At 33.3% G+C, this 18,940-nt stretch overlaps 1 protein-coding gene and 1 pseudogene across 1 annotated transcript; both read right to left on the bottom strand.

Annotated features, from left to right (window-relative positions):
* Window positions 1–7,874: 7,874 nt before the first annotated feature.
* Window positions 7,875–9,103, bottom strand: LOC131067350 (abscisic stress-ripening protein 5-like; annotated as a pseudogene).
* An 8,417-nt stretch (window positions 9,104–17,520) lies between these two features.
* LOC131067352 (abscisic stress-ripening protein 5) lies at window positions 17,521–18,658 on the bottom strand. Its single transcript, XM_058002319.2, has 2 exons — window positions 18,360–18,658; window positions 17,521–18,044 (listed from the first exon to the last, which is right to left on the bottom strand). The coding sequence occupies exons 1-2, from the start codon at window positions 18,567–18,569 to the stop codon at window positions 17,862–17,864; spliced, it is 393 nt and encodes a 130-aa protein (XP_057858302.2). The 5' UTR covers window positions 18,570–18,658; the 3' UTR covers window positions 17,521–17,861.
* Between the last annotated feature and the right edge of the window lie 282 nt (window positions 18,659–18,940).

Here is an 18,940-nt window from a genome sequence, read left to right as displayed (position 1 = left end):
GTATAAATTAGAATGAGGCTAGATTTTGCTCGCATGGTCGCGTTTACATTGGTCGGTTGACTTGTTGAGCAATGTTTTTTTTTTTTTGAACAATGCCCTCAGATTTGTACTTAAGACCTCCCATATAGGAGGCTTGCAGCTAACCGTTGCAGTGTGGGGTCATCCTCCTGAGAAACATTGTTAATTGGCTCTTTAGTGGAATATTTTTTGTGAAATGACATGATTCACAATATTGCTTCTCATCCACATAGTTGTGCAGGCTTCCATGTACAGAGTCTTGTAATTGTTTAATTTATATATTGACCCTAAACTTATTAATTGTTTGATACAAATTTGGGCATTTAGGGTTTCATTCTTTAAAACAAGTGTTCATGGTGTGCCCATCCATGGATGGCACTGGGGCATGAACAGGGACTTTAGTCCCACATTCATGCAGTTGAAGAAATTTAGGACTATAAATTATCTTTGACACATCATTTGTAATTTAATATTAGGCTCACATAAGCTATGGCGACTCTTACTCTATGAAAATTATGTGGTTCCTTTATGTGTTACTCTTATTATGAAGATCTTTGTAGTTAGTTTGAGGAGTTAAAGGTGGATAGTTTGAGTAAACTTTTTGAAGAGACAAGGTTTCATAAAAAGTGAGTACATAATAAACAACATGGAAAGGAACTTGAACATGGGATAATTTTGAATCTTGGTCCCTTAGACTACTTGGTCTCATGGACGTCACTAAAATTTCTTCATCCATTCATTATTCATGCTCCTTGCATTCCACATGGTCATTCTCATAACCACGTTCTAAGTGATTGCTCTTTGTTAAATGGTTTAATATTGTGGTGCAAGTATGTTAGTCCCACATTCATTGTACATAAAGATGTACTCTATATATGGCCTATTGCAAAGGGGTGCATTATAAGGAAAGACTCATGTGGCCCCTCTCCAACACATGTTGTGCATTATAGCTTGTGCCTTGGGTTCTCAAGCTAGCTAAATTGGTGATGTGGCATTGGTACTCACCACTCCAACTTTTTTTGCACTTGATAATTTGATGGTCACATTGGTGACCAAGAACTTTGCTTTGATTCTAAAAGTGCCTAAAACAAGCCTTTTTTTCAATATCGCATAACTTCTACCTATGAAGTCCTTTTTAAGCGAACAAGATATCATCGAAAACCTACTTTGATGAGATACATTGTATTAGAGGTATTTTATAAAAATTTCACCATTTTTTGATAGTTTTACTAACTTGAAGTTTCAAGTTATTTCTATTGTCTCTCTTGGAAAATTTAGTGTTTGGGAATTGCAATTTCAGTTTGTATCTACTCTGAGGCAGTCTAACTTTCATATCAGTCCTTTGTGTGCCTTTATACATCATGTCGGACCTTAGGATTTAAATTCTCACTCCACACAACTATCACACATGGAAGCTCAAAATGGCCCAATTGTTGCAATCTCAGGGTCTTTGGTGAATATTGAATGTCGACCAACCTTAATTCACTAAGACATTTAAGAAATTTGTTCATAGAAACAAAATGGATGAGGCAAAAGGAATCACCAGTCTTCATGTGTCAGCTAACTTGTTATTTTATATTTTTGAGTGTATGACATCTATGCAGGTGTGGAACAAGCTTGCAGGTCAACCAATTTTGAATCTTGCAACTTGAAGTTGATCTCACTTCTCTCACTCCACATGCATTTCCCTCCATTTAGGATTTCCTTGCATAGTTTAAGTCAATTTTGTCTCAGTTGAAAGGATGTGGTTATCCTAAACAAGATAAGGAGTGTATTATCTTGATTTTGTATAAGTTTAGAGATCCTTTCCAAGTTATTTCCTTTACCTTTTATTTTACTATTGATGCTATGGGAAAATACCATAAAATGCCTTCTTTTGAAGTGTTTTGTGATTATTTGACTATGGAGCGGGCCAAGTTAATTAAGATGGATGCTCATCCTAAGAGTCATGCTTGGATGGTTTAATCATCTAAGGGCAAGGGTAAGTATAAAAAAAAGCTCAAGGCAGATCCATCTTCAAGCAGTGAGGCTCCCTCCATATCTATGGTGAAGAATGATCAATAAACTAAACATCCTCATCCTCCTCCTCTTCCTTCTCACTTAGAAGGGGCATCTTCTAATTATCAGGAGAAAATGAAGAATAATTCCTTTCATGGAAAATCCTCTACCACATGAATCATGCATGACTCACACTGTGGATCTTCTTGATTCTCTTTTTGATAGTCCTACTTCATATATTGTTGTTGGGAACTCTTCTCAAATTCCAGTTTTAGGGACAGGCTCAATTCAAATGCAAGATGGTAGAATTGATGATGTTCTTCTTGTTCATGATATTTCTTAGAATCTCTTTTCCATCTACCAAATTTTCAATCATGGTGATAGACAAATCATTGAGTTCTCTCCTACAGAAGTGACTATTAGGGAGATGCAAGATCCTAGAAAGATCATTGCTATAGGCACAGTTGACCATGTATCTCATTTGTATAGGTTTGATAGATTTGAGTCTTCATCAGGATCATCCGTTATTGCTCACGTAGATTTTATGAGCAAGCTTTGATACAAATTGTTTGGGCACTTGAACTATAGATATGTTCAGTAGATGAGTACATGAAATTTGGTGATCAGCCTACCTTATATCTCTTTTTTAGATGGAGTTTTTCAAGGTTGTGTCCTTGGAAAATATCATATAGATCCCTTTCCTAAGGGTATGGCCACGCATTCTTCGACACCCCTTGAGCTGGTGCATAGTCACCTCATGTCATTCCCCACTCCTCTATTTTCAAGGGCCAATTATATGCTAAACTTTACTAATGACTACTCAAGGCACACATGGATGTACTCTTTGAAGTACAAGGATGACATTCTTCGACATTTCATGACCTTCTTTGCATTTATGGAGAAGTAGTCAAGGCATTCCCTTTTCAAGATTCACACAAATAATGGGGGGCAGTATGTCAATTAGGTCTTCCATGAATTATGTCGTACTCAAAGTATTATTCATCAGCACACATTGCCATACACTCCTCTATAGAATGGTGTGTCTGAGTGAAATAATATAACCTTACGAGAGATGGCCAATTGTATGATTTAGTCTAGATCCATGACTCCAAAAATTTGGGTAGAGGCTGTTAATTACACCAATTACATTCAAAATCATATGCCTCTCAAGGCAATTCAAAATATGACTCCCGAGGAGGCTTGGACTCATGTCAAGCCCAAGGTTTCATCTTTTAGAGTATTTGGTAGTGATACATGGACATTCATTCCAGATGGTTGGCATAAAGGAATGGAGAAGAAGAGTCAGCAGTTCATCTTTGTTGGCTATTGTGAGGATGTCAAGGGTTATCAATTATTTGATCCTATCACCTGAGTGGTACATTTTCATCATTATGTTCACTTTCGTGAGTCGTTCACTTTGATGGATTCACCATCATAGACCTCTCCCTCCCTTCTTCCTAGTTATTCTTTAGATGATTTTTTTCTTCTAGAGAATGATGATGATGATGCTAATTCTCTTGATCATGTTGTTCTTGATGTTGGTATTGATCTAATTGTTGATATTACTCCATCTTCTCCTTCTCCTCCACCTACACCTAGTCAACCCTTATAGGATCATGCAGTTGTTGAGGATGTCGGATCTCTTTTAGGTGATTCCACAACTACTCACTGCACTCATTCCCAAGCTTCAGGTATCATGCTTTTGAGTCATCTAGTTTCTACTAATCCTCAAAAATTTTCAGATGCTTTTAATATTCTAGAATGGGATAGTGTTATGGCTAGGGTGTATTCTTCTTTGATGAAGAATCATACTTGGGATTTGGTTTCTCTTCCTAAGGGAAAAAAGTTGGGTCAGTGCAAATGGGTGTATTGTACAAAATTTTCAATTTATGTTTCTATTAATAAGTATAAGACTTGTCTAGGAATTAAATTATTTTCTCAAGTTGAGGGTATTGACTATTTTGAGACCTTTTCTCCTATAGACAAGATGGATTCCATTCATCTTGTACTTTCTATTGCTGCATCTAAGGGTTGGTCCATGTATTAGATGGATGTGAAGAGTGCTTTCCTACATGATTATCTACAATAGGAGATCTATATGGAGAAGATACTGGGCTTTATGTAGGACCCTTCACTTGTTTTCAAGATTCGACATTCATTGTACAATCTCAAACAAGCTCACAGAGCTTGGTATAAGAAGATGGATAGATTTTTGCTTACCTTTGGATTCACAAGATGTCACTTCACTCCTATAGTCTATATTCTAGGCATGGGGGGTTCTTCTCATTCTTGTCTTTATGTTGATGGCTTGATTCTCATAGGGAGTTCTCCTACCATGATTGAGGATACTAGGAAATTATTGATGGATCATTTTGATATGATTGATCTTGGTTTTTTGTACTATTTTCTTGGTCTTCAAATTCATCAGTTTTTTGACGGTATTTCTATTTCACAACAAAAGTATGCTCTTGATTTGCATCAAGGATTTAGGATGGTTGATTGCAAGCCAACCCCTACTCCTTTTTAGTTAGGTGATTTCTTCTTGATAAACTTATAAGGGACTGAGAGTGGGGGTGAATCAGTGCAAGCAAAAAATATATATATCTAATCACCACTTTAACCAACTTGAAAATCAATATGCATGCAAGAAATATAACCACATAAACAAACACCCAATAAAGCATGCAACTCATAAAATAATTATTTTCATGTGGAAATGCAAATGGGAAAAACCACGGTGGGAATCAGTACCCACAAAGATCAACTATATGTAGAATAGAGATCTGACCAGTTAAGGTCATACAACTGCTATGTTAGGAGCACACCAGGTTAAGAGTGTCTTAGCCCGGTTAAGAGCTATTACAATAAGGCATGTTAAGACCAACCCTATTAGGAGCTACCCAGCTATGGGATTTCAAAACACAAGCTAATGTGTCACCTGGATAGAGGATTTAAACCTTCAGACCCGTTAGGATCCTACTGCACCCTGTTAGGAGTGACCTTGTGAGAGGATTTTTATGTTGCAATTGTCAGGGAACAACAAGTTTAACTGATCTACATATAGCACCTTTGTGCCTGATTAGAACCGCTTTAGTTTTGCTTCTAATAGTAACTAAACATCAATATAGAGCTTCACTTTCCACCGCACAATCAAATTCTCATTCTAGATCCTTCGTTTCATACAACATCACACAATATTCATCTTTTTATAAACAACTCTGTTAAGTCAACCAAAACCCTTGGAACAATTTCCTAGGTTCAATGTATCTAGTCAATCTTTCTCAACACACTTTACTCATGTCAGCCACATAATTCATAACTTAAAATAAAATGTTATATCTACTATTTTACCAATCTAAGTAACTCTGCTATATCGGTTAATTGTTTTTCCTGACTAACTGCTCAGTACATCATAAGTCACTCGTTCCATCGAATCTATAGATGTGGTTCCAGTCATAGACTCCGGCCAATATCATGAACATACATTCCAAACCGCAACACTTAACTGTTAAGTGATCACCCATACCGGTCGCTTGAACATAGTACTATTCCTATTTACCGGTTTGTTGTTTAACTACTTCCACTACCGGTTAGGCTTTATCGGTTGGTCTAAATGACTTAGATGAATAACAAAATATGGTTGCCATCAATGACAACACAAAAAAAGTCATCAATTAACCTATTACACCATATCATCATCAAGCCAACAATCTCCCCCTTTGGCATTGATGGCAACACTCAGGAAAAAAGTTGTCAACTAAGTGTCACATTACAAAATTATGACTCATGACTCAAATACACACAAAAACCCCCCTTAGAAATTACATTCTATTACAAAATTTTAACTGACCAATACTACTCCCCCTTGACAGCAATGACAAAGGTAAGCAAATACATGAAAACATAAATGCAATATACATCAAAATTTGCATTACCAAATATATACATATATATAGGAGTTCAACGGTTTTTACAATGCCATCTTAAGAAATACATTTGCAAAGTTAGTCTTCAAAAGTTTTGGATCATTTTCCCAAGTCTCCAAAAGAGTATATGCAATCTCTCTATGTGTCCAAGGCTAGTATGCAACACACCATGAGCATGTGAATTAGTTGCTACCATTGCCAAAAAGTCAAAATTAATAAATAGCTCAAGCGATCTCATTTTTAGTTGGTCTAGGTGTTGTTTTTAACATGTTATTAATGCTTATGTTTTTAACCAATTATGTTACAACAATTTTTATATGAAAAAAATATTTATTTTTCTTAAAATTTAGATGCAAATTTTTTAAATAAATATGTTCAAAAAAATATTTATTTTTAATTTCATTGGTTGAAAGCATTTGAGTTGATATGGACAATTAATGCACTAAATGTCACAGGAATCAAATTAAATAAAGTTTTTCTAACATCGATTCTAAATCTTGTCGAGGAAGGAGTCGACTAGTATGCAAGGGCATCAAATATATGGGTAAAATGGCAAAATAGGCAATGAGAATGTGAACCGATAAAATCAGTAGAGATATGAATTGTGAGGAATATGAAATGATGGGATTCGATTGAAGGTTTATAAGAATTCGATGGGATTGTAGCGAAGAGAGTTGTGTGGGTGTGAGGCTGATTAGTTTTGGAAGACCACAGGTGGAAGTGTGGTTGCACTTTGAGAAGAGGAATGGTAGAAGTGCAGAATGAGCAAAAGAAGGAAAAAAGAGTTTGAGAAAAGTGTAATCTGAGAGAGGGGCTCTGTGAAGATTTTGTGTTTGTGTTTCTCTGGTTTGTAGGCAAGGGGAGTTTTTTCTTGCATTAGAAAATGACTTTAGAATTGGAGAAAACGACTTCAGATTTGTTGCCTGGAAGCTAAATCTTGATAAAATTTGATTAAGATTTCTTTTACTTATACAAGTTTTCTATAAAATGATGGGAGACTGGATTTCTCAAACAAGGTGAAATCTTATTTTAACTCAATAACATACCAAATTTTTCAACTGTTTAAATGAGGCATTAATGAACCCAATTTTTTATTTGATGTCTCAAGCCTTCCCACTAGTGCATTCGTTGCCTCCTTGTCTTAATCATGCCATGTATTTAGCAATAACTCCCTGAATACGGCTCCATAAAATATTAATTTTATGAAAAATAAATAAATTTAATGAATAGGGTTTCATTTTACAACTTTGTAGAGAAGGCTAAATTTCGGTAACGTGGGGTTTTGTCTTTGAAGTGTTTGTAGAAAAGATCAAAGTCCAGCAGCATATGGTTTCGTTACTGAAAGTGGTCCATTAAAACCCTAACATATCTCATTTTAAAGTTGTTAAAGCATGGTTTATGGTAAAATTTGTGTTTCATAACTTTAATGGCGATTAATCCATTTTACTCAATGTTTGTGCAAAATTGCATCCACTTTAGGGTTTACGACTACATTATTTTTTAGATTTTAAAAATTAAGTCAATAAGTAGTGGCCTGGATTTAGTACTATTGTCTATCAAAAATAATGATGTTTTCTTTTATTAATCATGTCTCATTGGCTATGTGGCATTGCATGAAATCACAATATAATTTTGTCTAGTACATCTGATCATCTAAATCTTAAGTAAAGTGTTAGCCTCCTTAATGTCATGACAAGGTTTAGTACATCTATAAATCTTCAAAATTAGTTTACATCATGATTTTGCATTTATGAGAGTAAAAGTATTAAATTTAACAATTCATTAAACAAAAAAATTAATTTTCTTTCAAATATTAGTCTATTATACATACATTTTGTTTCATGAAATTAAAAATATTCACAAGTTGCAGAAATTTGTATTCTATTTTAGTTATTAGACTGCATTTTTAGTATGGAAGTACAATAGTAATTCCAATTAATGCTTCTCCAAACGCTTTGGTTTATTCATGGTTAGAAATATCCATAAGTTATGCAACCACACAAGAATATATTTCAACTCATTTTGAATTAATGATTAATCTAATTATTTGAGTTGCTTTGGCTGTCTATAACTTAAGCACAAAACTGTCTTGTCAGCATTTGGCAAGAATTTCACAGCAATGCTGCCTTAATAATGTCTCCAATACAGCACAACACTTAATAAAATTTATATATATATATATATATATATAAATAAACAAATATCTATTTTCTGTAATAGATTTATTGTAAGAACTTCAGAACAATGCTGGCTTAATAATATCTCCAATACAGCACAACACTTAATTATATATATAAAAACAAATATCTATTTTCTGTAATAGATTTATTGTTAGAACTGGAATATCAAAAGAGATGGTGATGCTTCTTGCCATGGGCTTCCTCTTCTTCTTTCTTGTCTTCCTTCTTCTCATGGTGTTCATGGAATACAGATCCACCACCGCCCACAGCAGCGGCTGCAGCGACCTCCTCCTCTATCTTGTGCCTGTGAGCATTCTATGGATCTTTCTTTGTTTCGTGCTTCTCATACTGTCACATCACACATGCCAAAATATAAGTTCAGTACAATGGACGCCCTTCAAATTATAACATAAAACCCTAAGAACAATAGTTATAACAAAAAATTTAGTACAAGGACGCTCTTCAACTATCATTCCAAACCCTAAAAGCAGCAGTTTTAACATATATTCAGCAGAAGGACGGCCTTCAATTTAAATTTCAAACCCTAAAAGACGCAGTTTTAACATATATTCAGTAGAAAGACGGCCTACAATTTAAATTTCAACCCCTAAAAAGCAGCAGTTTTATCATATATTCAGTGTATATATATCAAATAAAGTATACCATCGCATATCCTCCAGCGGCGGCGGTTCCGAGTTCACCTCCTTCCTCCAGATGCTTGTGGTGTTTTTCGTCCTTTCTTGCCTTTTCATACTTGTCTTCACCCCCATATTCACCAGTCGTCTGCTCTACATAAGCACTGTTATCTGCATCGCCGCTCAACTCCTCATCTTTCTTGTGGTGAAAAAGATGATGCTGATGCTCCTCAGACATCCTGGAAATGAAAAGTATGGATGTATACACAGAAGCTACAACTCAAAGCACTAAAGATAAGTACAATTTTGTGAAATTGTTGGAAACGACGAGTGATATAGAAATAGGGAGATATGCAATGTATATATAGCAGTAGGGACAGTGCCTGTGATGGAGGTTGTAAAGGGTTATTTAGAATAGGGAGATATGCAATGTGTATATGACCGTATGGGCACTGAGTGTGATGGAGGTAACGGCGTTGGGGACGGCGTGAGGGGCGCTCACATGACAGCCTGTTAAAAGACGTGCATTATTTGTGTTTATTGATGGTAAGTGTGATGCGGACAATACGCGGGGAAAATATAATTCAATTCCTTTTCGAAAATATCTGAAAAATATCCTTAAATTACTTTTCGAAAATATCTGTTGGGTGAGTGCGAGAAGCTTTCCGTTTTTTAACTCTTCTAAAATGCTACGTGTTAATGGGATAGACAAAAATTTATTTGGTAAAATAGCGTTGTGAGTGTATGATTTGTTGGCTTGAAAGTTAAAAATAATTATATTTTATTTTAATAAGATTCTAAATTAATATATAATTTTATAATTTAAACCTCATAAAATTATATTTTGATATTAAATTATGATAAGTGATGCATGTCAAAAATTTAAAATGTACCAAGTTTTTAAATTCATATTAGAAAATATCTAAACAATCTAATTATAAAAATTAAATTAACTATGTTTTTCAATTCATATTAAAAACTATTCCAACTGTGCACTGAAGTGTTGGACTTTCTAAATAGTTTTTGTTTGTTTTTCTTGTTTAGTTCTATATCATTTCTCTACAAATCAAATTTATTCTAATAAAATATAAAATATTGCTTAATATTAATTATTTGAGTATATTAAAAATTATAGTGGATGATAATTCATTAAAAATATTAAAAAATGTTAATTGTTAGTCATTATCTGTATGGGTTGAGGATTAATGTTTTCATCTAAACAAAATAGCATTAACATCACATTGATAAGCATATGAGAGGAAAAATAAGAGTTTTATTGAGGTTTGATTTTTTCTTGTTCTTTTAGCGCATGGAAATTGATGGTTTATCTAGCTCTTTTTGGCTAGTGTCCAATTTTATTAGTTGAAGATAAGTTTTTATTTTTACAAATAATTCCAAAAAAGTCATCGAAATGAGAAGAGGGCTAGGAAAGAATTAAATAGGTTTTCTAAAGTTCTTTGTTGCTAGTTTCATATAGGTATGTGTGAGCACTTGACTTCGATTTAGAGGTATTGAGGTACTATGTAGCATAGATATATCTTGTAAGAAATCAAGTGAATAGGGTATGGACATGTATCAAATATAAAGGGAAATCATTAGTGTTTAATATATAATTTTAACAAGCCAGTATGTAATTGGGTATGTCATAGGTTAAACAAAATAATATTTTTAAATGATATTTCACCTCTAGATTATAGTAGTTGTTGCAATTATCATCTGAGAAGGCCTTCAACATATTATCACAAATATTGCTTTCGCCAATAAACTAGCCTACCAACTTAATAAAATTGGCAAATTATGAATCCCGAGACTCCAAATCATCATTCCTTTTGGGAATCCTCCACTAATTATGAAAAATTGGCAAATTATGAATCCCGAGACTCCAAATCATCATTCCTTTTGGGAATCCTTCACTAATTATTTTGAACAACTTAGATATTTTTGACACTCCATTTTCACTAACCCTAGAAAACAAATTTTTAGTTGTCATGTAACTTAAAACATCATTTGTTGATTGGTTATGTAGACTCATAGAATGATGCCATTATTGCTTGTTTACAAAAAAAAAATCATTAAAATTTGTACTCTTAACTTAAGATTAATTTCATTCTTTAATAATATAATGTGAAGGATATCAATTAACCTCCATATCTTATTATATCCCCATATATAATAAGCCTCCACTAAATTAGGAACCTTGTAATGAAGTAACTTGCACAAATAAGGAAGATAATATGAAATATGTTGAGGATATATAATATCATAAAGTAATAAGACACTTCAAGGAGAAAAACCTCTGAATATCCTATTTATGCATAGCATATTACTTGGACTGGCCTAAATATTACTATATAGGCATAAGGCTGACCTAACTAACTAAATAACAATGTAATAATGATAATACGACTTAATTAAGGGTTAAGGTAGCCACAAGTTGACTACTCCTAAACATATGTATTCTCTAGGATTAAGGGAGAAACACTCCCCCCTTCTTCAAACAAGCATTATCCTCAATGCTAACCAAGTAAGGATTCTTCTGAATGAACTTTTCATCTTCCCATGTGACATCTTCAAATGATATATTCTTCCATTGAATGAGATATTGGTTCATACCACATCTTCTATTTGGTGTGCTCGACATACTAACCATTACAATATTGGTTTCTTGGATTTCATCTAACCTTTCAAATTTAAGAAACAAAATGGAACTAGTCATTGTCCACTTATTTATTTTTAATTTATTTTCTCTAATCCTAACATATTTTGATCTTTTTTTAGCTAGGATAAAATATAGTTTAACTTAGATCTTAAGTTAAATATAGGATAAGCTAAGATTGTTAAAGTGTTTAAAAAGAAAGGCTTGCATTGGAACCTTAAAGATCCAATATTTCGTATAAGCAAATTTGAACCACTTAATTGTTTATCAATGTTGAATATGATAACACCAACAAAGCCTCGTTGTAAACAAATCTCACAAGCCACTTGTCTTTTCTAAAATAATCAAGACTTGGTTGAATAGGAACCTATCATTCTACTTGACATTGGTAGTGCTAATATCACCATCAACAATCACTTTATATGAGCAATTACTATCTTCAAATTTTATTATTATAGGATTTTGGATAGAAATATATATATTTGAAATTATGAAGGTCTTGCTCTTGTATCACTTCAGAGAAATTGTTACTATCTTATAAATCTATTTGATAAGTTCTTGACCAAAATATTAAAAGAAAATTATTGAAAATCATCAGCATCTTATTATAGAGATGGCTAAGAGAGAATGAACATATAAATAAATTAAAGAATAAAATGATTGGATGAATTAATTAGGTTTATTGCTATATTATTTATACCCAATTTCATTATATGGATATGGGTAGGGGTTCTTGGTTTTGTTGGTCAATATTTCATGAAACTACCTTGGTGCCCCACCCTCTTACAATAATTATAGCAGGGAAAAAAGAGCTTATATAGTTAGTACATTATATATTTAATATTAGTTAAAATAAAATAACATTTGACTAAATTTGCAAAAACATAGACACTTTGATTAGTTATATCTTTAGTCAAAATTAGGAGATCACGAGGCCAAATTATTTTATTAAGATAGTGTAAAGATATATCCCATTTACCTAAAGTGGTGGTAGTCCTTGTTGGGATATATGTGTTTTACACCTTCCATAATAATGTTTATAATTATAATATTTTATTTATTATGTGATGTTAGGCATGGATGTGTAACATGTAGAGATTCCTTTAGAATATTATTGAGGCCACTTTGATATAGTATTGTGACATATTTGTTGGTGTGCATGTTCACTTAATTACAATTAGGTGACATATTTATTAGTATACTTTCAACAACCACTCTAGTCGCTTCTAGTCACTTTGTGTGCATCCTATGTTGATCTCATGATCCCACACTACCTTCTAGCTTCGACACTCATTCCTATTATAAATACAAGATATTGTGAGTGTAATCACATCTCATTTCCATCAATGTAATTCATTGTCTGGTTAAGTTTTGTAGTGCCCCGCCAGGAACCCTAAAGGAAAAAAACACAACTAGGCAACTAAAGGGTGAAATAATTTTTTTTTAAAAGACTAAGTGCACTAACTATGACTATTGCACATTTAATAACACAGCCGAAGTCTAACATATGATTTCCTAAGGGTTACCAATGAAGATTAATTCATAGATTACATTACCACCACAGTTAATCCAATTGTCCATAAATACTTAGATAGATTAAATGCTTAATTTCAAAACTACACATACATCTAAATCTTCATAATGAAAGAAATCAAAGTATTCCAATGCATTTATTTATCCATATTTCATTTATATATAATATCAAAGCAATTGAATCAACATACATTCCACTGACATAATATTACAATATCTATAACTACATGGCTTCCAATGATGCCACAGATTACAAAGTTACCCTAACAAGGTTACATAAAAGTCTGATACAATGACCACAGGGTCTCAAATGAATAATAATCTCGAACAAGAGCTGGTACATGAACCATGAACCAAGAACACCAGCAAAGCCTTTCCTCACCTGAAGATACAATCCAGAACATCTGATGGGAAGTGGCACTACCACCCGACGATGTGATCTTGAAGTGGAACCACCCCACCATGCTAGGAGATAGTAGAAAACCCTCAAGAAAGAAAAGTAAGACAAGTACGAAAGGACTACAAGACTCTGCAAACATCCATGTAACTCAACTCACAAAACACTAGTGACTCTAAGGAGAGAGTGTCATCACATGTCTTACGGTGGATACAATGGTACAGCCTCCATAGGTCTCGGCCCCCATCCTAGGTTTCTCCTGGTAACCTCTCTCGAGCCTTCGGTTCCAACTAAGTCTCATGCGGACCCTACCAATCCTTTCGTGAACACAAGGTAGTAAGTTTTCAATTCCAAGCCTTCTTGTAACATTATGAGACCTGTACAAGCACTCACCTATGCACGAGGTACATTATCTTAATTAATATTTATTCTACTCACCTCCTAATCAATTATTAGGTTATCACATTTTAACTGACTTCTGGCAGGTTATCCTTTCATCCACTTCGAGCATGGCCCCCGCTTGAAAGCCACTCTCTCATAGGACACTAACAGGAAAAGTCTCTCTCTACGAGAACACTATGGCAAAATAGACAACCATAAACAATCCTGACAAAGCACAGGTGAAGGATACACAATCACTAACCCAAGATTGACCATTTAGACAAAACACACAATGGTTCATATCAACAAGGTTATACAACAACACCTGACCAAGGAGAAATAACATAGAACATAATAACAACTCAACTAGAATTGCAATGAAATTAAGCTTGACTGCAACCACCATTTACACAAGATCCTAATACAAACAATCTTTTCTTAAAACAGTCAAAAGCATAAATTACTTGAAAATAAAGAATTTCCAGAAAATAAGAAATTACAAGTATATAATTATACAAATAAATCCATCTTGTCATTTGTCCAATAAAGTTAAACAGAAATAATTCTCCTAAAGTATTTTCAGAATTATAAATTCTAAAAATTATAAGCTTTTCTAAAACATTCAAACTATAAACTGATTTTACAACTATAGTATAATTGTATGCATACCTATATATATATACTTATAATTATATTACAAATATATATATCAACTCCTCACTAGTATTTTAATAACAGTTAAAATATTATAATCACCACCATAAAGAAAACACATCTATATATATATATATATATATATATATATATATATATATATATATATATATATATATATATATAACACATAATATAACACATAAATTATTCTATTTACCTAACCCCTTGGCTCGAAACCCGAAATAGTATGTCATAGTACGCACAGGGTAAAAAAAAATTAATTTAACAAAAAATGTTAACACACTGGCCCTGGCACGATAACCTATGCTACCGCACGGTAGCCTATGCTACCACCGGTAGCACTGCTACCATAGGTAGCCGCTACCCAAAGTTATTTATTATATATATTTTTTTTAAAACATGAAAATAATTTTCAAATCCACAAAAAAACATTTAATAGAATTTAAATAGAATTAAATTTTTCCTATCCAATAAAATTCATTCCTAGAATTTTATTTCAATTACAGTTTTTTTTTAACATTAGATAATCCAATAAATTTAATTCACAATTAAATTTATTTCTAAAGAAATCACATAGATTTATTTAAAAGACTATCAGATCAAATCAAACCAGAGAGAATAATTTTTCCATAATAATTTTCCCAATGTTCTCAAAATTAAATTACTCCCACAAACTAGAAAATTAACATCAGGCAAGAATTTTAATTCAAAACCTGAATTAACCAAAAGAGGGTTTTGAAACTGACAAATAATTCACAAACACATCATTCAGAGAAAAATAGAAATATTTTCTAAAAACCCACAATCAAAGAAGTCATCCAACCTGGTATAACTTTCTTGGAAGAAATCTGTAGAAGAGACCTAATCTTTTTGTTTCTGTGTGTCCCTAAAATAAAGACCTATTCCCCTATTTAAACAAAAATTCTAGGTTGAATAACTTTTTTCTCAAAAACCTAAATAAAGAATAAAAACAATTTTATTTTCTTTTCCAATTTTCTAACAAAGGGATAAGTTAACATACAATAATTAAAAATCATTTTTCTTTCTTTTCTTTTCTCATGCAAATTAATTAATTTTCTAAATAAAGAAATTAAAGCAATACTTTAATTCTACTTAATTATTTTATTCATTCATTTATTTATTCTTTTATTCTTTTATTTATTTATAATTTTAGGGAATTATAAATACAATTAATTTAATTTATTTTTCCACAAAAACTTTAATAAAAATATATTTCTAATATCATGAAGCTTGCAACTAATAAGTTCAAATGAGTAGGGGTACTACATTCTCCCCCCAAAACTAGGCTTACTCCTAGAAGCCTAAAATAAATAAGAATACAACTCTCTCATCTTCGCTGCATCCTCCCAAGTCGCCAAGGTCTCATCATTTGGGTCCTATAGGATCCTTACCTAAGGATCAACTTGGCAGTCATCCACCACTATAAACACTCTATCAGATCTCCCTACATCTTGTAAGCTCTGATGTTGCTAACCTCTGACTACCTGTATTGTGGAAACGCTGAGGGCACTGCGCGGCTTTGTGATCAAACTGCCTACAAGAGAAGCAAGCTCCTCTACTTGGTCCTCTTTTACCTATTGGCCCACTAGACTACTGGAAACTTCCTTGGCTAGGGGTATGAGATTCACTCTGCAAGGACTGCACTGAAGGGCCCTGAAATTGTTTCGAAGAGAGTTATGTGGGCGTGAGGCTGAATTTAGTTTTGGAAGACCACAGGTGGTAGTGTGGTCGCACTTTGAGAAGAGGAATGGTAGAAGTGCAGAATGTGCAAAAGAAGGAAAAGAGAGTTTGAGAAAAGTGTAATCTAAGAGAGAGGCTTTGTGAAGATTTTGTGTTTGTGTTTCTCTGGGTTGTAGGCAAGGGGAGTTTTTTCTTGCATTAGAAAATGACTTTAAAATTGGAGAAAACGACTTCAGATTTGTTGCCTAGAAGCTAAATCCTGATCAAATTTGATTAAGGTTTCTTTTACTTATATAAGTTTTCTATGAAACGATGGTAGACTGGTATTCTCAAACATGACGAAATCTTATTTTAGCTCAATCACATTCCAAATTTTTCAAACTGTTTACATGAGGCATTAATGAATCCAAATTTTTCATTTGATGTCTTAGGCTCCTTCCCACTACCACTCCCAATAGTGCATTCGTTGCCTCCTTGTCTTACTCAAGCTATGTATTCAGCAATAACTCCCTGAATACGGCTCCATAAAAGATTAATTTTATGAAAAATAAACAAATTTAATGAAAATGGGGTTTCATTTTACAACTTCTTTGTAGAGAAGGCTAAATTTCGGCAACGTGGGATTTGTCTCTGAAGTGTTTGTAGAAAAGACCAAAGTCCACCAGCATATGGTTTCGTTACAAAATATTTGTCTAAAAATACCTCAATTTCAGCCATATGAGGGGCTTGTGAATAATTCCACGACATGCTTGAAGTGGTCTATAAAAACCCCAACATCTCATTTTAAAGTTGTTAAAGCATGTTTTATGGTAAAATTTGCATTTCATAACTTAATGGTAATTAATCCATTTTACTCAATGTTTGTGCAGAGTTACATCCACTTTAGGGTCTACGACTACATTATTCCTAGATTTTAAAAATTAAGTCATTAAGTAGTGGCTAAGATTTGGTACTATTGTCTATCAAAATAATGATGTTTTCATTTTATTAATCGTTTCTCATTGGCTATGTAGTATTGCATGAAATCACAATATAATTTTGTCTAGTACATCTGGTCATTTAAATCAGAAGAAAAGTGTTAGCCTCTTTAATGTCATGATAGGGTTTAATACATCTATAAATCTTCAAAATTAGTTATAAGTCATGATTTTGCATTTATGAAAGTAAAAATATTAGATTTGACAATTCATTAATCAAAATTTTTAACATTCCTCAAATATTAGCCTATTATACATACATTTTGTTTCATGAACTTAAAAATATTCACATACTATTGAAGTTGCAAAAACTTGTTCTCTATTTTAGTTATTAGACTGCATTTTTAGTATGGAAGTACAATAGTAATTCCAATTAATGCTTCTCCAAAAGCTTTGGTTTATTCATGGTTAGAAATAAGTTATGCAACCACACAAGAATATCTTTCAACTCATTTTGAATTAATAATTAATCTAATTATTTGAGTTGCTTTGCCTTTGTCTATAACTTCTTCAGCACAGTCAGCATTTGGCAAGAACTTCACAATAATGCTGCCTTAATAATATCTCCAATACAGCACAACACGCACAACACTTAATAATATATGTATATATATATATATATAAACAAATATCTCTGTAGTAGATTTATGGTAAGAACTTCATACAATGCTGGCTTAATAATATCTCCAATACAGCACCACACTTATATACACTTATATATATTTATATATATATATAAATATCTATTTTCTGTAATAGATTTATTGTTAGAACTGGAATATCAAAAGAGATGGTGATGCTTCTTGCCATGGGCTTCCTCTTCTTCTTTCTTGTCTTCCTTCTTGTCATGGTGTTCATGGAATACAGATCCACCACCGCCCACAGCAGCGGCTGCAGCGAGCTCCTCCTCTATCTTGTGCCTGTGAGCATTCTCTGGATCTTTCTTTGTTTCGTGCTTCTCATACTGTCACATCACACATGCCAAAATATCGGTTCAGTACAATGGACGCCCTTCACATTATAACATAAAACCCTAAAAACAATAGTTATAACAAAAAATTTAGTACAAGGACGCTCTTCAATTATAATTCCAAACCCTAAAAGCAGCAGTTCTAACATATATTCAGCAGAAGGACGGCCTTCAATTTAAATTTCAAACCCTAAAAGAAGCAGTTTTAACATATATTCAGTAGAAAGACGGCCTACAATTTAAATTTCAAACCCTAAAAAGCAGCAGTTTTATCATATATATAGTGTATATATATCAAATAAAGTATACCATCGCATATCCTCCAGCGGCGGCGGTTCCAAGTTCACCTTCTTCCTCCAGATGCTTGTGGTGTTTTTCCTCCTTTCTCGCCTTTTCATACTTGTCTTCACCCCCATATTCACCAGGCGTCTGCTCTACATAAGCACTGTTATCTGCATCGCCGCTCAACTCCTCATCTTTCTTGTGGTGAAAAAGATGATGCTGATGTTCCTCAGACATACTGGAAATGAAAAGTATGGATGTATACACAGAAGCTACAACTCAAAGCACTAAAGATAGGTACAATTTTGTAAAATTGTTGGAAACGAGTGATATAGAAATAGGGAGATATGCAATGTATATATAGCACTAGCGACAGTGCCTGTGATGGAGGTTGTAAAGGGTTATTTAGAATAGGGAGATATGCAATGTGTATATGACCGTATGGGCACTGCGTCTGATGGAGGTAACCGCGTTGTGGACGGCGTGAGGGGCGCTCACATGACAGCCTGTTAAAAGACGTGCATTATTTGTGTTTATTGTTGGTTAGTGTGATGCGGACAATACGCGGGGAAAATATCCTTCAATTCCTGATCGAAAATATCTGAAAA

The sequence above is a fragment of the Cryptomeria japonica genome, chromosome 5, assembly GCF_030272615.1.
Source record: "Cryptomeria japonica chromosome 5, Sugi_1.0, whole genome shotgun sequence".
Lineage (NCBI taxonomy): Eukaryota > Viridiplantae > Streptophyta > Pinopsida > Cupressales > Cupressaceae > Cryptomeria > Cryptomeria japonica.
Note: the sequence above shows the minus strand (reverse complement) of the source record. Positions and strands in the feature narration are given on the sequence as shown.

Excerpts from the sequence above, each read along its gene's own strand:
- LOC131067352 (XM_058002319.2), bottom strand. The coding sequence starts at position 18,569 with ATGTCTGAGGAACATCAGCATCATCTTTTTCACCACAAGAAAGATGAG. Across the intron at positions 18,045-18,359 it reads CCGCTGGAGGATATGCGATG|TATGAGAAGCACGAAACAAA; the intron begins GTATACTTTATT and ends GTGATGTGACAG.